General features: G+C 46.3%; 1 protein-coding gene across 1 annotated transcript in view; it reads left to right on the top strand.

The window, feature by feature from the left end:
- LOC308153939 (teneurin-2-like) overlaps positions 1-17,500 on the top strand; it is a gene marked incomplete at both ends in the record, with an annotated part of 224,056 nt that overhangs the window by 5,651 nt on the left and 200,905 nt on the right. The window contains 1 exon segment of the mRNA XM_080527122.1: positions 12,895-13,214. Within this exon segment, the coding sequence (XP_080383248.1) occupies positions 12,895-13,214 (320 nt within the window).

Below are 17,500 nucleotides of genomic sequence, written 5' to 3'. Positions count from 1 at the left end.
CACTTTGTTGTCTCGGTGTGAGAGAATCCTGATGTTGCCTGATGTGAACTCCTGGGTACCTTGAAAGAAGTTTGTTTGTTTGTTTATTTGAAGTTTTACCCGTCACTGTGGATTACTGGATAGCCTGTTTTGGAGACTGGGTTTCTCCCCGTTATATTTCCGAGGTCAAGTCGGCTGTTTGTTTTCAACCTGCCATTCCTTCTTAGTGAAAGAGAAAACTTTGCCTCCGTCTTCATTCATTATGTGCTGCACCGCTCTTCAGGTCCAACACTCCTGAATCATTACAGTCTCCTATCGTATCAATCGATACGTGTCTCCCAGACATGGAACTGTGAACTCGTTATTCTGTCATCGTAGCTGAGCACATTGTCTCGGCGTGGTTTCGAATGACTCCAAAAACGACAAGAAAGAACAACTTTCTAATCTAGAGTAAAACAATGGTGAGAGTCAGCCACTTAATACTTTGTCAACTTCTGTCTCTGCTGTGAAGGCGCTGGCTATTTAACACCGATGCTGGCACTCACACACACACACGCACACACACACACACACACACACACACACACACACACACACACACACACACACAGACTCACTAAACGGACAGACTCTCTCTCTGACACTAGTGTTAAATGGGATACTAAGATATACCAAAATAAACCGTATACATATAATTTAAATAAAATTACCACATAATACATTTATGTAATTCATACATAATAAGTACTATAAATAAATCTTCATTATATTGAAGTCAAAGCTGATATTCTAATACAAGGACTCATTAATAACTTATTGTCGAGGACTCAAACAAAGTTATTAAGCCTCAGAGAAGGAAACCTCAGAGAGTGATGCACATTTTGGTCCTACTTTGTATGCGTTTGTATCAAAGAAGATCATTTTCAAGATGTCCTATGTCCTCATGACGAGGCTATGCCTTACCGTCCGATTGACATGCAGAGTTCTTGTTGGCCGTTGGATAGGGAGGGCATCATCTGGTGTCACTTCCTCTCTTGTGCTCCCTGCAGTAACTCAAATGATCCTTATGCCTTTTGGCTACAGGAAAAAAACTGCTGTGTAATAGCGACAATTTGGCCCTATCACAGATAACCATTACCGGCTCAACAACGGCAACATTAGCACATTACAGCACCGCATCCACTACTCAACATCATGGTCAGCAAACAATCTTCCTTTATGCATTTCAGTGTAACGTGATGATCCCTTAACAGTATGTTAAGTACAAATGTAAAAACCATGACAAGGTTATTTTTCTATTTAACACTAGAACAGCCATGGGAGGGGCCATTTGACCAAGTGAGTACAATTTTTTAATATTATTTTTATTTGCACTCTATCAAATTTCAGGACCCTCCTTTCATGACTTTTCGTAGATATGTGCGTTCTACCACCCAGTATCCTTACATTTTCTAAATCACATCAGGATAAGCTAGTATGAAGCTATTTTGCAGTTTTTCTGTGTAGGGGACAGGCTAATTTACAAGACACGCCAACTAGTGGTCTTTGTGTGTAAGTAGCAGATTATCGTAGGTGAAATAGGCACCGCTGTTCTAGTGTTAAATGGGATACTTGGATATACCAAAATAAACTGTATACATATAATTTAAATACAATTACCACATAATACATTTATGTAATTCATACATAATAAATACAAAAGCTAGTTAGTGGTCACTGCCTACTCTGAGCTGTGTAGTTTGAATCATAACTGTGTGTGTGTGTGTGTGTGTGTGTGTGTAGCGATAACACTGAGAACATTCCCACTGCTAATCAGCAATGTCATTCTTGAATATCAGTTTTTTTTCTGTGTGTGTGTGTGTGTGAACGCACATCTCTCTCTCTCTGTGTGTGTGTGTGTGTGTGTGTGTGTGTGTGTGTGTGTGTGTGTGCGCGTGTGTGTGTCTGTGTGTGTGTGCGTCTGTGTGTGTGTGTGTGTGTGTGTGTGTGTCTGTGTGTGTGTGCGTCTGTGTGTGTGTGCGTCTGTGTGTGTGTGTCTGTGTCTGTGTGTGTCTGTGTCTGTGTCTGTGTCTGTGTGTGTGTCTGTGTCTGTGTGAGCGAGCGAGCGATTAATGGTGTGTGTGTGTGTGTGTTTTATCTCAGCGATGTGACTGGCAGTAAGTGTAGGCCTATGTGAAATTGATGTGCCCTTGGGTTCACTCTCTCTACAGAGCTGAGAGTCAGCCACTTAATACTTTGTCAACTTCTGTCTCTGCTGTGAAGGCGCTGGCTATTTAACACCGATGCTGGCACTCACACACACACACACACACACACACACACACACACACACACACACACAGACTCACTAAACGGACAGACTCTCTCTCTGACACAGACACACACACACACACACACACACACACACACACACACACACACACACGGACTCACTAAACGGACAGACTCTCTCTCTGACACAGACACACACACACACACACATTGTCGCACACACACACCCTCACTCATAGGCACACATACACGCACATAGTGAAGACACACACACACACACAAACAATTATACAAACAACTAGAGAAAATCTGCTGAGTTGAGTGGTTTTCCGTGTTGATGAAGCAGATGTCGTCAGACAGTTCTCTGTAGATATAATGAGACTTGTATTAGTCCATGTTTACTATGTACTGACCGTTGCTGTCTCTGACTTGGCAGCTTTTGATAAACGAGGCATATTGTGAATGTCACAGCGATCACATGTGATCTTATACAGCAAGGCTGCTCCCTCCTAGGTAATTAAACACATAGAGCTGTGTGTGTGCGTGTGTGTGTGTGTGTGTGTGTTTGTGTTTGTGTGTGCGTATGGGTGTGTGTCTGTGTGTCTGTGTGCGTCTGTGTCTCTGTGTATGTGTATGGGTATGTGTCTGTGTGTGTGTGTGTGTGTGTGTGTGTTCCAGTACAAGGCCTCCTCCTGAGTTAGTGTCAGTCCCACAGTGTTGTCTTCAGGTCTGGCCTGTTCATCCCACCGGGCAGGTGGCGGGTGTCGCGGTTATTTAAGTCCTCTCATTAAGAGGTGTGGAGGGGTCCTGTGGCGCAGGTGGAACTAAAAAAAACAGGAGGGGCCAAAAGAGAGGGAGAGGTGTTTGACCCTGACACTCTTATTTTGGGTTTGGCTGTTAGCTCCTTTTCTGCAGTGTTAATAGGGGTCTTAACGATGTGTCACATGTTCAGGGAGATTGTGTGTGTGTGTGTGTGTGTGTGTGTGTGTGTGTGTGTGTGTGTGTGTGTGTGTGTGGCATCACTGGACATCCGTAATTAACACCCAAACCCACCCGTGGTTCGCAGATGGGTTTACACTCGCCACAACAAGTCCTCCTCTCCCGTGTCCCCCTCCCGCAGGGGGAGAGGTGTCGGCTGGAGGCAGCCTCTCACACCACACTGGGGCGGCTGTGGCGCAGGAGGGAGAGCCGGCGTCTAATGATCGCAAGGTCGGCAGATCGGCGGTTCGAGCCCCGGCTGGCCACATCTCGAAGTGTCCTTGGGCAAGACACTGAACCCCAAATTGCTCCCAGTGAGCGGGCCGGCCGGCGTCTTGCATGGTAGCTTGCCGCCATTGGTGTGTGAATGTGTGTGTGTGTGTGTGTGAATGGGTGAATGAGAGGCCGTTGTTAAGCACTTTGGAATAAGGCGCTATATAAGTCAGTCTGTCCTGTTTACAGGAACATAGGATGTTAGGGAAATATACATATAAACTCCCTTCGTCATCCAAAGATCCAAATAAACTCCCTACTTGTTCTTTTCAAGAATTTAATAAATAAGATTTTCAAGGAGTGCCGATAATTGTGCCACACGTGGTTTTGTTAGATATAAATATTTCTTAATGACAGGTTGTTGTTGTTTTCTCTGAATAAATTTACTCTACAACTTCGCACTAAAAGTAGGTGAAACAGCGCTGCGCTTCAAGGTTGGATGTTTGTTGGTTATTTCAGTGTGACATTAAGCAAATTCAACAAAAGGTGAAGTTTTTTTTTTTTACTCATCTTTACCAGGGGTGCCAATAATTGTGGAGGGCACCGTATTATATATGTATTATATATTGCTGTGAAACAAATTGAGAGAGAGAAAAATGCTGTGTCTCTGATACATCCCAGCACAAGGGAGTAAGTTTAATCTTAGTCTCTCCTCTCTCAAGGTTGAACACACTGTGCTTCGATACTACTAACATAACCTAGTGGCCATATATGGTATGGAGTGATGGAGTGATGGAGAGAGAGAGGGGAGAGACAGAGAGAGAGAGAGGAGAGACAGAGAGATATAGAGGAGAGACAGAGAGGGAGAGAAAGAGATGGAGAGAGATGGAGAGAGAGAGGAGAGACAGAGAGGGAGAGAGAGAGAGAGCTGGAGAGAGAGAGAGATATGGAGAGAGAGAGGAGAGAGGAGAGAGAGAGACAGAGAGACAGAGAGAGAGAGAGACAGAGACAGAGAGTGATGGAGAGAGAGAGAGAAAGATATAACAGGGAGAATGATTTTAATCATGGTTTGGCCTTATTCATTACTGCACTCTAACACAACTCATTAGTCCTCACATCAATATGCTCTGTGGTCACTGAGTGACACGCGTCACCATGGAAACCATAGGCACTAAAACAGAAGAATAAAACTGTGGCTCTCTTCAAGGCTTGGAGAGCCAAGTGCTCTGTCATTGGTTATCACCTGCCACCCCACGCTGTCTGCTCCGCTCTTCTCAAAGGGTGTGTGTGTGTGTGTGTGTGTGTGTGTGTGTGTGTGTGTGTGTGTGTGTGTGCATGCGTGTGTGTTTACGTTGGAACCAGCACCGTAATTTCAGTAATTGCACTACAACCCCCCCCCCCCATCCCATCTCTCTCATCACTTTCTCTTTCATTGCATCCCTCTGTACTGTAATTGTTACTCTCATCTCTCTCTCTCATCTGCCTCTCTCTCTCTCTCTTCCAATCATTCTCCACCTCCCCTTTTAGTCCTAGTCTTCTCTTTCCTCCACTCTCCTCTCCTCCCTCTCCTCCCCCTCTCCGCCCTCTTCCCCACCCTTCTCTTCTACTCATCTGTTTTGATTCCTTATGAGTAGATTATACTCTAATCACAGTGTTGTGTCGTCTGGATCTCTGGGCTGGTGCTTATCAGTCCTGTCAGAGTAGGAAGCAGCGTCTAAGTGCACCTACTCATGACATGAAGGAGACGGAGGACTCCCAAATACTTAGGTCCGAATCGAGACCCGGAGCCAGGGCCGGTAGGCATAGGCGAACTAGGCGGTCGCCTAGGGCACCAAATGCCTGGAGGGCGCCAAATGCCCCCCCCCCCCAAAAATAAAATAATGTTATGTCTCTATGAATTTCATGTCTCTATGAAAATATGTCTCAGCCTACTGTCTCTATTATGCTTCGCGATTAGTCAAACTCGCCTCTTGTGCCCTCTCTCGAAGGTGACTTACTGTTGATTGTGTGGGTGGTGATGAGGCAGTACTGGTGGCTTAATGTGGTGGTGGTGGTGGCGCCCCTAAAATTTGGCGGGAGGGCGGTGGGGGGCATCAAATCATACTCTCGCCTAGGGCACCTAAATGCCTCGGACCGGCCCTGCCCGGAGCAAGCGGATGAGTTAGCAAAATTGTTGCATAAATTATTTCTCTGATTTGCATTCTCACAGACCTTCATGTAAACGAAGTAACATACGCAATCAAAGCAACAGACGTGGTAGTTGATTGGTCCGAAAAATAGAAAATTGCCCGTTCGTCCCTCTCTTATCCAGATCAACACGTGTGCGCTGTTGTTTTCCTATGGACTGCCTCAAGCAGCGTTCTCACCAAAAGCGAAGCGAAGCAAAGCAAAGTGATGGATGCGTTGTTTCTAACCGGAGCGAAAGCACCCTTTTCAAGCGGAGCATCCGTTGGTTCTTTGCTGCGGGAGCGACTTCGAATGCACGTTCTCACAGCTCCAAACGACGCAGAGCAAACACATTTTATCCTAAACTCTGATTCCAAGTGAAGCAAATGTTCTAGTGAGAACAGGCCCTTACAGAGTTTTGAGTAAGGCCCAATCCCAATTCACCCCCTGGGCCCTACATGTTAGCCTTAACCCCCCAGTAAACAGAGTTTTACAACAATGTGCATTGTGCATGACAGTCCCGCATTTGGACATACTGTATGTCCATTTTGCATTTTCCCCCTTTGATGGCATAATGACGCCCGAAATGTAATTAAAGTCCAGCCGCGAAATTGTTGCACTTGTTACCGTTCCTCTAATATCAGTGCAGACTGTCTGGGTAGGAGCACGGGTTGCTAGCCTACAGAGCGCCGCTATTCTGTCATGAAGTGGCCAGGTAATGAAGCATTGTTCTTTTTTATTTCATGACTTTTTTGATCGATTGACAGCGTGAAACTGAAGTTGGGAATGAATCATGAACGTCGATGCTTTTCTATGATACAACTGATGACGTATCAGGGTCTTTAAGGGTTGTCCTATTTCATACGGGAAGATTAGTGAGCTTAGAATTATAAGGTTCTATCTCCGTTTAGGGTAGTTCAGAGATATAGAGCGTCAAAGTTTTTACATTCCATTATGTTTTGTGAGATGGAACATTTGTATTTGATTAATTACTAACTAAAAAATGTCAACATTTTTTAAATAACACCACACAGGCATTAATAAACACCTAATGGATCAGATTATGTAAAAAAATCAATTTAGACAAAAATGGAGATAGGACCTTATAATTCTAACGTCACTACTCCTTGTTGCTCTGTTCCTAGGGACAAGCCGAAAAGAGAGTGGGTAGGGGTAAACAAGGGAATTGGGATTGGGCCTCTCTCTCTCTCTCTCTCTCTCTCTCTCTCTCTCTCTCTTTCTCTCTCTTTCTATCCCTCTTTTCTTTGAAGTTGTTATCTGCTGATGTACAGAAACACGAGGGATGCATCCCAGAACCATACGACGTGGGCCAAGAGTTTCATCCCTCTCTCCCCTCCTCCTACTCCTCCTCCCACTCTCCCGGGTTATCACCATGGAGAGCAAGGATTAAGACTCTCTCTTCCTCTCCCTCTTCCCTATCTCTCTCCTCTCTCTCCTCCCTCTTCTCTCCTTCCATCCTCTCATCTCTGCCTATCTTCCCCTATATGTGATCTGACTTCCACCCTCTCCCTTGTCTCCATTCAGGCTTCATCATCCTCCTTGTTTTCATCATCTTCTTCATCATCATCATCACTCTTACTCACTCTTACTCACTCTTACTTACTCTTACAACTCTTACAGGCAGAGGCAGTGTGTGCGTGTGTGTGTGTGTGTGTGTGTGTGTGTGTGTGTGTGTGTGTGTGTGTGGTACATAGGCAGTGTGTGTGTGTGTGTGTGTGTGTGTGTGTGTGTGTGTGTGTGGTACATAGGCAGTGTGTGTGTGTGTGTGTGTGTGTGTATGTGTGTGTGTGTGTGTGTGTGTGCGTGTGTGTGTGTGTGTGTGGTACAGAGGCAGTGTGTGTGGTACATAGGCAGTGTGTGGTACATAGGCAGTGTGTGGTACATAGGCAGTGTGTGGTACATAGGCAGTGTGTGGTACATAGGCAGTGTGTGGTACATAGGCAGTGTGTGGTACATAGGCAGTGTGTGGTACATAGGCAGTGTGTGGTACATAGGCGGTGTGTGGTACACAGCAGTAACCTTCTGTGTGTCTGACGCCTCACTCAGACTCTGACTGACGTGTTTTTAGTTTGGACAGTTTTACAGAGATGCCCATCACTATATATATAAAAACATTTTTTCAGATTTTAGATCTTTCTCAAAAAACTCAAACACTTGTGGAAGTGTTTTTAGTTTTGACAGTTTTACAGTTGATTCCCATCACTATATATGCCCAGCACCTACCCTCTGGAACTCTATCCCCACAGTGATCCACAACGCCCCCACCCTGGACTCCTTCAAATTAGCCCTCAAAACTCATCTGTTCTCCAAGGCCTTTGGCCCCTAGTCATTGTTTCAGTTTTGCTTTGTTTGTTCTCTGTTTTGTCTGTCCGATCATTCCCCTGTAAAGCGTCCTTTGGCTTTTTGAAAGGCGCTATATAAATTAAAGTTATTATTATTATTATTATTATTATTATTATTATTAATATTATTATTATTATATATACCGGTATATATATATATATATATATATTTTTTTTTAGATTAACATGTTTGATCTTTCTCTAAAAACTCAAACTTAAAACACTTCAAACACACCAAAAAAGAAGTGAGCCTTTGATGACGACAACTCTTAACAACGGGTTTCTTTCCATCGCAGGCGTCCGTCCGCTTTTGTGATTTTTACAGATGCAGAACAGTTGAACGCAGGAACATATTTCTTTATCTTTTGTCCAAATCAATCAACCTTCACCTTGGTAACTGCGGAGGTAGCCCACCGCTCTCCGTTTCTATGGCTTCCTGTTCCCGCTGACTTCCTCTCGTCGTTTCCAAAAAACTATTTTGTCTCCTTCAAAAGCCGGAATTGGGGTCTTGGAGGGGGGCCCGGGGGCTGGAACCTGCTTCTGGACCCAGAGAAAGGACCCTAATGGAAACACATGAATGGAACATTAATGAAGTATGCAGCATGCGTTTGTGAACCACATTCAGCATCTGAACTGTGCGGTATAGCCTGCTGCTTTCACTTGGCCTGTCAAGCTGCTAACAAGCCCGAATGGCTTTTTAATGACTGCCCTCTCTATATACCTCTGTACCACAGGGAGCTGAGCTCTTTACCCTTTCACACCCCCCCCCCCCTCTCTCTCTCTTCCTCTCTCCCCCCACTGTACTTATTTGTACTGTACTATTTGTTCCCTGGCAAAAGAGCCAGTAAGCAAATCCAAGTCCCAGCCATAAAGTCATCACATTAGAATACAGAGATCTACACACACACACACACACACACACACACACACACTTTCACTCTTCTGACTCATTATTGTAATAGCATAGATGATAGTTGTATGGTGTGTGGTCCGTGTTTGTTTTAGCGTAGATCTGCTTTGTCCTATTAACAACCGAGGGGTTTTGCTCAAGGTGCTGTTTTGTCTAGAGAGCAAAAAAAAGAGTGCTGTGTGTGTCTCTGTGTGTGTGTGTGTGTGTCTCTGTGTGTGTGTGTGTGTGTGTGTGGGTGTGTGTGGGTGTGTGTGTGTGGGTGTGGGTGTGTGTGTTCCTCCTCTCTCAGACTACGTGGAGTAAGCTACTTTGTCTCAGGTGTGAACTGGTAAGTACCAATAGTCCTGCTGTTGATGATTGGATGTGTCCCAACATTCTAAATAGTCCTAACAGTCTTACTGTAGATAGGTTGGGTGTGTCCCAACAGTAGGTGGTAGTCCCAGTAGTCTGGCTGTAGATAGGGTGGTTGTAGATGTGTCCCAACAGTAGGTGATAGTCCCAGCAGTCTGGCTGTAGATAATGTGGTTGGAGATGTGTCCCTACAGTAGGTGATAGTCCCAGTAGTCTGGCTGTAGATAGGGTGGTTGTAGATGTGTCCCAACAGTAGGTGATAGTCCCAGCAGTCTGGCTGTAGATAGGGTGGTTGGATGTGTCCCAACAGTAGGTGATAGTCCCAGTAGTCTGGCTGTAGATAGGGTGGTTGTAGATGTGTCCCAACAGTAGGTGATAGTCCCAGTAGTCTGGCTGTAGATAGGGTGGATGTAGATGTGTCCCAACAGTAGGGGATAGTCCCAGTAGGCTGGCTGTAGGTCAGTGGAGGCTGGTTGAGGGAGGAGGATGTGGTCATTGCCCTGGACAAGACGGAACGAGGAATGGCAACTATCACTTGTTCTGCGATCCTATTCCTGATGTCATCCCGTTGCATTCCGATGAGCCCATCCTCCGATCTCCCCCTCCACCAGCCTGGCCTATGTTGGGACATCTTGTGGATGTGTCCCAATAGTTTGAAATGGCTTCCTTTCCTCCTCTCCTTCCATTCAGTAGATAAACTGTAGCCACCACGGTAGTGAGTAGACAAACTCAAGTCCTACTGTGCCACCTAGAAGGTCACGTAGGGAAGGAGACTAGGAGACAAGGAGACTAGGAGCAGGGAGGAGCCAGCTGGGACGCAGCGTGTAGAGGCAGAGAGGAGGCTGGTGGAGGCAGGGAGGGGAGGAGGTGAGGGAGAGGAACAGAGAGAGAGGGAGGGAGAGGAGGTACAGAGAGGGAGGGAGGGAGGGGAGGAGGTGAGGGAGAGGAAGGGAGGTACAGAGAGAGAGGGAGGGAGAGGAGGTATAGAGAGGGAGGGAGGGTAGGATTGTGAGGGAGAGGAAGGGAGGTACAGAGAGAGAGGGAGGGAGAGGAGGGTCAGAGAGAGAGGGAGGGAGGGGAGGTACAGAGAGAGGGAGGGGAGGTACAGAGAGAGATGGAGGGAAGGGAGGTACAGAGAGAGAGAGAGAGGGAGGGAGAGGAGGTACAGAGAGAGAGGGAGGGAGAGGAGGTACAGAGAGGGAGGGAGAGGAGGTACAGAGAGGGAGGGAGGGAGAGGAGATACAGAGAGGGAGGGAGGGAGAGGAGATACAGAGAGGGAGGGAGAGGCGGTACAGAGAGGGAGGGAGAGGCGGGACAGAGAGGGAGGGTAGGAGGTGAGGGAGAGAAAGGGAGGTACAGAGAGAGAGGGAGGGGGAGGAGGTACAGAGAGGGAGGGAGGGAAGGGAGGTACAGAGAGAGAGGGAGGGAGGGGAGGTACAGAGAGAGAGAGAGAGGGAGGGGAGGGTCAGAGAGAGAGGGAGGGAGGGGAGGTACAGAGAGAGAGGGAGGGGAAGTACAGAGAGAGAGGGAGGGAGGGATGGAGGGAATGAGAGGAGAGGCTCCTGGTAATGCTGTTTGATAACGTTCCTCATCCCGTTCGATACATCCCAACGATCCCGTCCTCATCCGTCCTCACCCGTCCCCCCGCCCAGCCTCCCCTGGTAGAAATACAATACTTGTTGGTTTTCCAGATAGTTTCTGATCTGTGAGAATCGACCTGCCCTCCCGCTCTGCCCCGCTGTGAGAAAGCAGCCTGAACCTTTGAATGTTTTTCTTTTTTCTTTTTCTTTAATTCTCGGCACACTCTCACGTCTTGCGTTGTCTTAGTTAAAGTATCGGGACGTGTTTTTTTTGTTTCTTCTTCTTCTTCTTCTTCTTTCTACCTCCGTCGCTAAAGTATATTTATTCACGAGTAAAACTTTTTTTTAAGTTATAGACTATTTATTCAATCAAAGGTACATTCTTTTCCTCACACCTTTATACCCCCAATGACCAGTTAGGTATGAAAAGGGGGTTAGGTTACAGAGTGTCATTCAGGTCAAAGGGCAGGGGGCAGGTCACAAGATAGGGAGGCCATCTTTTGCTAGGACAAAGAAATAAACATGTGACTTCTAGGACAAAGGAATGCTAATTCATAAAAAAAAACTTGTTAGCAGAATCTATACAGGTCTGTGTGTGTGTGTGTGTGTGTGTGTGTGTGTGTGAAAATATACCACATCACTCTACCTCACACTGTCACTAAACTCTGGAGATAAGTCGTCAGCAGACACTTGTCTAATAGGGCTAATTCCAGCTCTGATTGCGTCCCTGTCTGATGAGTCAGACCCAGCCCAGCCACACATCTGTTAGGTTCCCAACACATTGATTTTCCGAGTCCTGCAAACCCAACGAATGTTTATTGTTTTCGTTTCTTTCCTCCCCAGAAATCGCTAATGAATTGAATCACAACCGTTTTTTTTTTTTCTTCTTTCCGTTTTTATCTTCGCCCCCGAAACAGCTGATTGTGAACGATTGCATCCCACAATACTCTTTTAATTAGTATCGAGAATAAATTGGTTGTGCTTCGTAATTGCTTTTCTTTTTTTTTTCTCAGCGTTGGGATTTAATTGGTCTGCAGCGGTGTTTTATCGATCTCCTTTGATGTGCTTTAATTTGGATAATTTTATATATTTCTTTTTGGACGAGATGACTCTGTTTTTTTTTGTGGGGGGGGGGGGGGGGGGGGGGCAGGGGGTCGGCCTGTACTCCACCAGGGCGGCTGTGGCGCAGGAGGTAGAGCCGCTGTCTAATGATCGCAAGGTTGGCAGATCGGCGGTTCGAGCCCCGGCTGGCCACATGTTGACGTGTCCTTGGGCAAGACACTGAACCCCAAATTGCTCCCAGTGAGCGGGCCAGCGCCTTGCATGGTAGCTTGCCTCCATTGGTGAGTGAATGTGTGTGTGAATGGGTGAATGAGAGGTCGCTATATACTGTAAGTGCAGTCCACCAAAAGTAACCTGCTCTGGTGCAACACTCCCCTCTGGGTGCCCTCCACGCTGGCTCCAGGGGAGGCTGGGGGGAGGTAGGAGACGGAGGAAGGCTCACTGGAATGCATGGAACGGAATGAGGGTCAGTATCAAGGGAGACACACCAAGGTTCCTCACACATTCCATGCATTACAATGAGCCCTGTCCTCTGATTTCTACCTCTGCCAGCCTCCACCCTGGCTGGCACCAACTAGAGCAGTGCTGGTACCCTGGAGGTTCCCTCCACACACTCCAGACCTCTCAGGAGGAGCTCTGTTTGATCTAGGATGCCTCCTGAATGTTAATGTGGGGCACCAGAGGGTCCTTCACTCATACACACTCCCCACGCCTCGACAGATCCTCTCTCCATCTCATTCTTGGCTCTGCCTGACTCTTGTTGCATCACTAGTCCCCCCCTATACACACACACACACCATCCCCCATCCCTCACCCCCATCCCTGTCCTCTTCAGTTAACAAGAGGTGTGTGTGTGTGTGTGTGTGTGTGTGTGTGTGTGTGTGTGCGTGTGCGTGTGTGCGTGCGTGCGTGCGTGCGTGCGCGAGAAAGCTTGCGTCATGCATGTGTGCTTGAACACTCGAGTGCGTGAGTATGTGTGTGCGTGTGCGTGCCAGATCGTTGTGCACCCGTACGTACACAGTGACACCTCTCTCTCCCTCCTGGCAGGGGGCAACTTCACTCTGGCAGAGCTAGGAGTGTGCGACCAGCCCCCCCCTCACCCGGCCGCCCCCTACTGCCCCGACCTGGGACTGCTCCAGAGGGGCTACTCCCTGAGCGCCGGCTCTGACGCCGACTCGGACCCCGAGGGACCCCTGTCCCCCGAGAGAGCCATCCAGCTGTGGGGGGGGCCCCCGGGGGGGGGGGTGAAGTCCAGGCGCAGCTCGGGCCTGTCCAGCAGAGAGAACTCGGCCCTGACCCTCACAGACTCGGAGAACGACAACAAGTCAGACGACGAGTCAGGTAGGACCGAGGGAGAGGGAGGGAGGGAGGGAGGGAGGGAGGGGGCGGGGAGAGGAAGGGGTGAGGGGCGGGGGGGGGGGGGTGAGGGAGGGGCGGGGGGGGATGAGAGAGGGGGAGGGGGAGGGGGAGGGAGGAGTCAGAGGGGAGGAGAGTAGGGGTAAAAGTGTGGCTGGGGAGGGGGAAGGAGGAAGCGAAAAAGAGAGAGAGAGAGAAGTGGGCTGTGTGCGTGCGTGCGCGCGTGTGAGCGATAAGAAGTGGTTTCATCTGCAGTTCAGACAGCTGCAGGTTGCTGCCCTCAGCGGTTGCTTGGTACCGCTGGTGACTGATGCGATTAGTGCATGTTCCTGCCACACGTGACATCATCGCTACACAACGCTCGGAGCCTCCGCAGACCTGTCTGCTAGGAGGTGGAACCGACGTGAAGATCTGAAGATTAGAGAGCATCCACGATAAAATGTCTCATTTGTTCCTAATCCCTAATTTATGACATTCATCCGCCTGTCACTGCTTTTTATGACACTTTTTATGACACTTTTTATGACACTTTTTATCGTTTGTTACCGTTGTTTGAAGTCACTTATAGAATATGTGATAATTATGCACTACGTTTGCACGGTGGCGGGTGAAGCACCCGAGAGAAAAAACAAACAAACATGAAAACAGTTGACAGGCGTTTCAGTTGGCGAGCCGTCTACACATAGGTAGCCACGGTAATGATAGTGTGACAGCACATTTAAAACAGGCTGCTTTTGATCTAGCCCATGACCTGTCATGTACTGTACTGTACTTTGTTCCTAATCCATTCCTAATTCCTCATTTATGACATTCATCTGCCTGTTACTGCTTTTAATGAGACTTCTTATGGGGCTCATTGTGTCACAGAACCTTGAGAACTCAATATATATATATATATATATATATATATATATATATATATATATATATATACTGTATATATATATACTGTAAATCGTTTGTTACCGTTGTTCACTTATAGAATAAGTTATATGCTCTACGTTTGCACAGCTGTGGATAAAGCACCAGTTTCGTTTCATGTGACGTGTGAGTGGCTCAGCTGGCTGGCTCACTGAACACTATATGCTAGTTTTCGTGTACATTTCTCAATTACGGCTTTACCTTCAGTCAAACCTTTCGCTTGGTCTCAAGCTCATGTAAGAGAAGAAAAAAAACATAAACAGTCGGCAGGTGTTTCAGTGGCGAGCCGTCTACACGTAGGTAACCATGGTAATGACATGACAGCACATTTAAAACAGGCTGCTTTTGATTTAACCCATGACCTGTCATACTGTCTTCACCTCCAGCCATGATTCTAGTGAGTGATAACGTTTGTACTTCAGTCCATAGTTCAGATGATTATGAGCACACGTCTCTCCTTGACTGGAGGCAGAATGGTGACCAGGTGATATGGGGTTCCGATTGAGATCTAATTGAGAGGGACTCGATTTGTTTATCTGAGAAGTTTTTGCTTTCGGGAAGAAGGAAAAGAAAAGAAGGTTTTCTGTTTCACATCTTACTTTGTGTGTGTCAGACTGCAGACTGTTGTTGCAGACTTTTCCTGTTGCAACTTTTGTTTGTCGCTAACTTCCATTTCCTCGTTAATCATGCGTTGCTGTAAACCTGCCTGCGTGTGGTGCCAGAGGTGCCAACGGAGGTTAATGAAGAGTTGATGTCAAAAAAATAAAACAACAATCTCATTAATTGAATTCTCAGGGCCGGTATCAGCCTTGTGTCAGCTGTGAACCTCCACATCATGAGAGGAAGCAGCTCTCAGCAGCTCCCCGAGACTGATCAAACTACTCAACACCTATTAAACACATCCAGAAACACTTTCCCGGAGACGACGCTTTCATTTTGCCGCCCGATAATTGCTTTGTGGTTAATTACCAAGCTAATCTCCCAGCCGCAGCTATCTGCCGCAGACGCCACTGTCTCTCCCTTGTCTGTCTCTCTCTCTCTCTCTCTCTCTCTCTCTCTCTCTCTCTCTCTCTCTCTCTCTCTCTCTCTCTCTCTCTCTCTCTCTCTCCATCTCCCTCTCCCTCTCTCTCTCTCTCTCTCTCTCTCTTTCTCTTCCTCTCTCTCAGGGGGACAGTGGTGGCAGGGTTTTGTCTCTGTGTTTGGAGACCTTGTAAAATAGCTTTCTAATCCCGCGTTGGGATGATTGGTGACTAGCCTGACGTATGAGGTAATTTGCATCGGATGTGGAACTGTGATTCCACTACAACCAGAATATACCTTGTATGTACTTTGATATGGTCATTCTAAGAGTATTTATTATTATTATTATTATTATTATTATTAATAATAATAATTCAATAATTGTAATGTTCTTTTATTGAATTGATCAAGAACTGACTGCAGACTGCACCTTTAAAGGTCTACACCTGGGATTAATACAGTACATCCGTTGTTTTATTTTAAAAGTATCGATATACAGCCGTTCATTCTTAAATAACATAACACATCAATGCCTCATGATCCCAAAATAGAAGTTTGTTTCACTCTATTGTTTTGTAACCAATGTGATTTTGAACACTGAAATATCTTCCAAACATGGTTTGAACTCATCACTTTAATTCCTCCAGAGAGAGAGAGAGAGAGAGAGAGAGAGAGAGAGAGAGAGAGAGAGGAGAGAGACAGATCTGAATGAGGTCTGTGTATGTTTTCGCCAGTTCATTAGCGAGTTATTTATGATTGTGAAAAGCCTCTCCAAAGCCTCTCGTTCTCTCCAAATCTGCCGAGGGCGGTAAATCCCATTGATATGTCACGCCTGAAAATGTGAAGCGGAACGATTCTGCTCCAATCAGAGTTAATCACCAAACCACTGTTTTGTTTGACATGGGGTCAAAGTCGAGATTCTCAGCTTTAATTCAATTTGATTATTTTTTTTAGGATTGTGTTCACCATTTAGAAGGTACAGCCTTTTTTAAACATACTACCAGCCCTATTCCAGGGCTCCAAAAGTACTGTAAAAAAAAAAGATGTCCAAATAACGTACTCACGGTTCGTATTTGGTTGATAATCCTTTGCATGCAGGAACTACCCGAAGTCTGCAGCCCATTGACCCCCATGCAGATGGGTATATGTTCTTGTGATGCTCTGCCAGGCCTGTACTGTAACCATGGTGATGCTCTGCCAGGCCTGTACTGCACCCCATCTTCAGTTGTTGTTTATTTTGATGTGGTCTTTTCGCCTAAAATCAATAAATGGTCAATTTAGAAGATAGACCAGTCAAGAACTTTCCACTTCCCGGCCCTGGGAAACTCCCTGGTTGCTATGCAGTATGTTAGGGGTAATTGTCTTACTCTATGATGAAGCGCCAAACAATGAATCTGGAGGCTTTTGCTTGTACTCGTGCAGACAAGATGTCTCTATACACTTCAGAATATAATCTGCTGCTGCTGTCAGCAGTTACATCATCAACTAAGACAAGTTATCAACATGTAAGGCAGCCATAACCATAACACCCAACCCTCCCACCCTGTCCACCATGTCTCACAGATGAGGTGGTATGATGTCAGTATTGGTTGGGCATATCCTTTTTTCTCCTCTTGCAATCGCTGGTGCATGATAATATTCATCGTATCTGTCCACAAGACCAACGCCTACGTCCTGGAGAGTGTTCCTGATCTTTGAGACATTGTTTTATTTAATTTGATTCAATACTTATGGAGGGAATTGTATAATAGCAACACGTGGCCAACTGAAATTCTATCGACTGCCAGTGGCCGCTGGCCTGAGCTAGATTACTCTTCCTGCTACGACTGGTGGGTTGATGATTTACTTGCTTAGTATTGATTGTAAGTCGCTTTGGAATAAGGCGTCTGCGAAATGCCTAAAATGTAAATGTAATTGAAAACTTTGATTTGAGTTTAGAGCACCAGCTCTTTTCAGCAGTCTAATAATAGAGTCTGACAGGGAGTGACAGAAAAGCAACAACACCAACAACAACAATAACATCAACAACAACAACATCAACAACAACATCATCAACAACAACAATAACATCAACAACATCAACAACAACAACAACAACAACAACAACAACAATATCATCATAAACACGAGAACAAAAGAAGAGCAGGGACTAATGCTGAAAAACAACAGGCTCTCTGCACTCCTCTCATCCTTCTGTTCCTCTAATCATCTTTTGAAGTCTCCCCTCCACCTCCTCCTCTCCCTCCCTCCTCCTTCTCACATCTTCCTCTCATCCTTTCTTCTCAGTCTTTGGTAGAAGCTCTCTGTTCTCCCTTTGCGTCCCTGTCCCC

The sequence above is a fragment of the Nansenia antarctica genome, assembly GCF_963989245.1.
Source record: "Nansenia antarctica genome assembly, chromosome: 3".
NCBI classification, from domain to species: domain Eukaryota; kingdom Metazoa; phylum Chordata; class Actinopteri; order Argentiniformes; family Microstomatidae; genus Nansenia; species Nansenia antarctica.
This window is presented reverse-complemented; position numbering and strand designations above follow the sequence as displayed.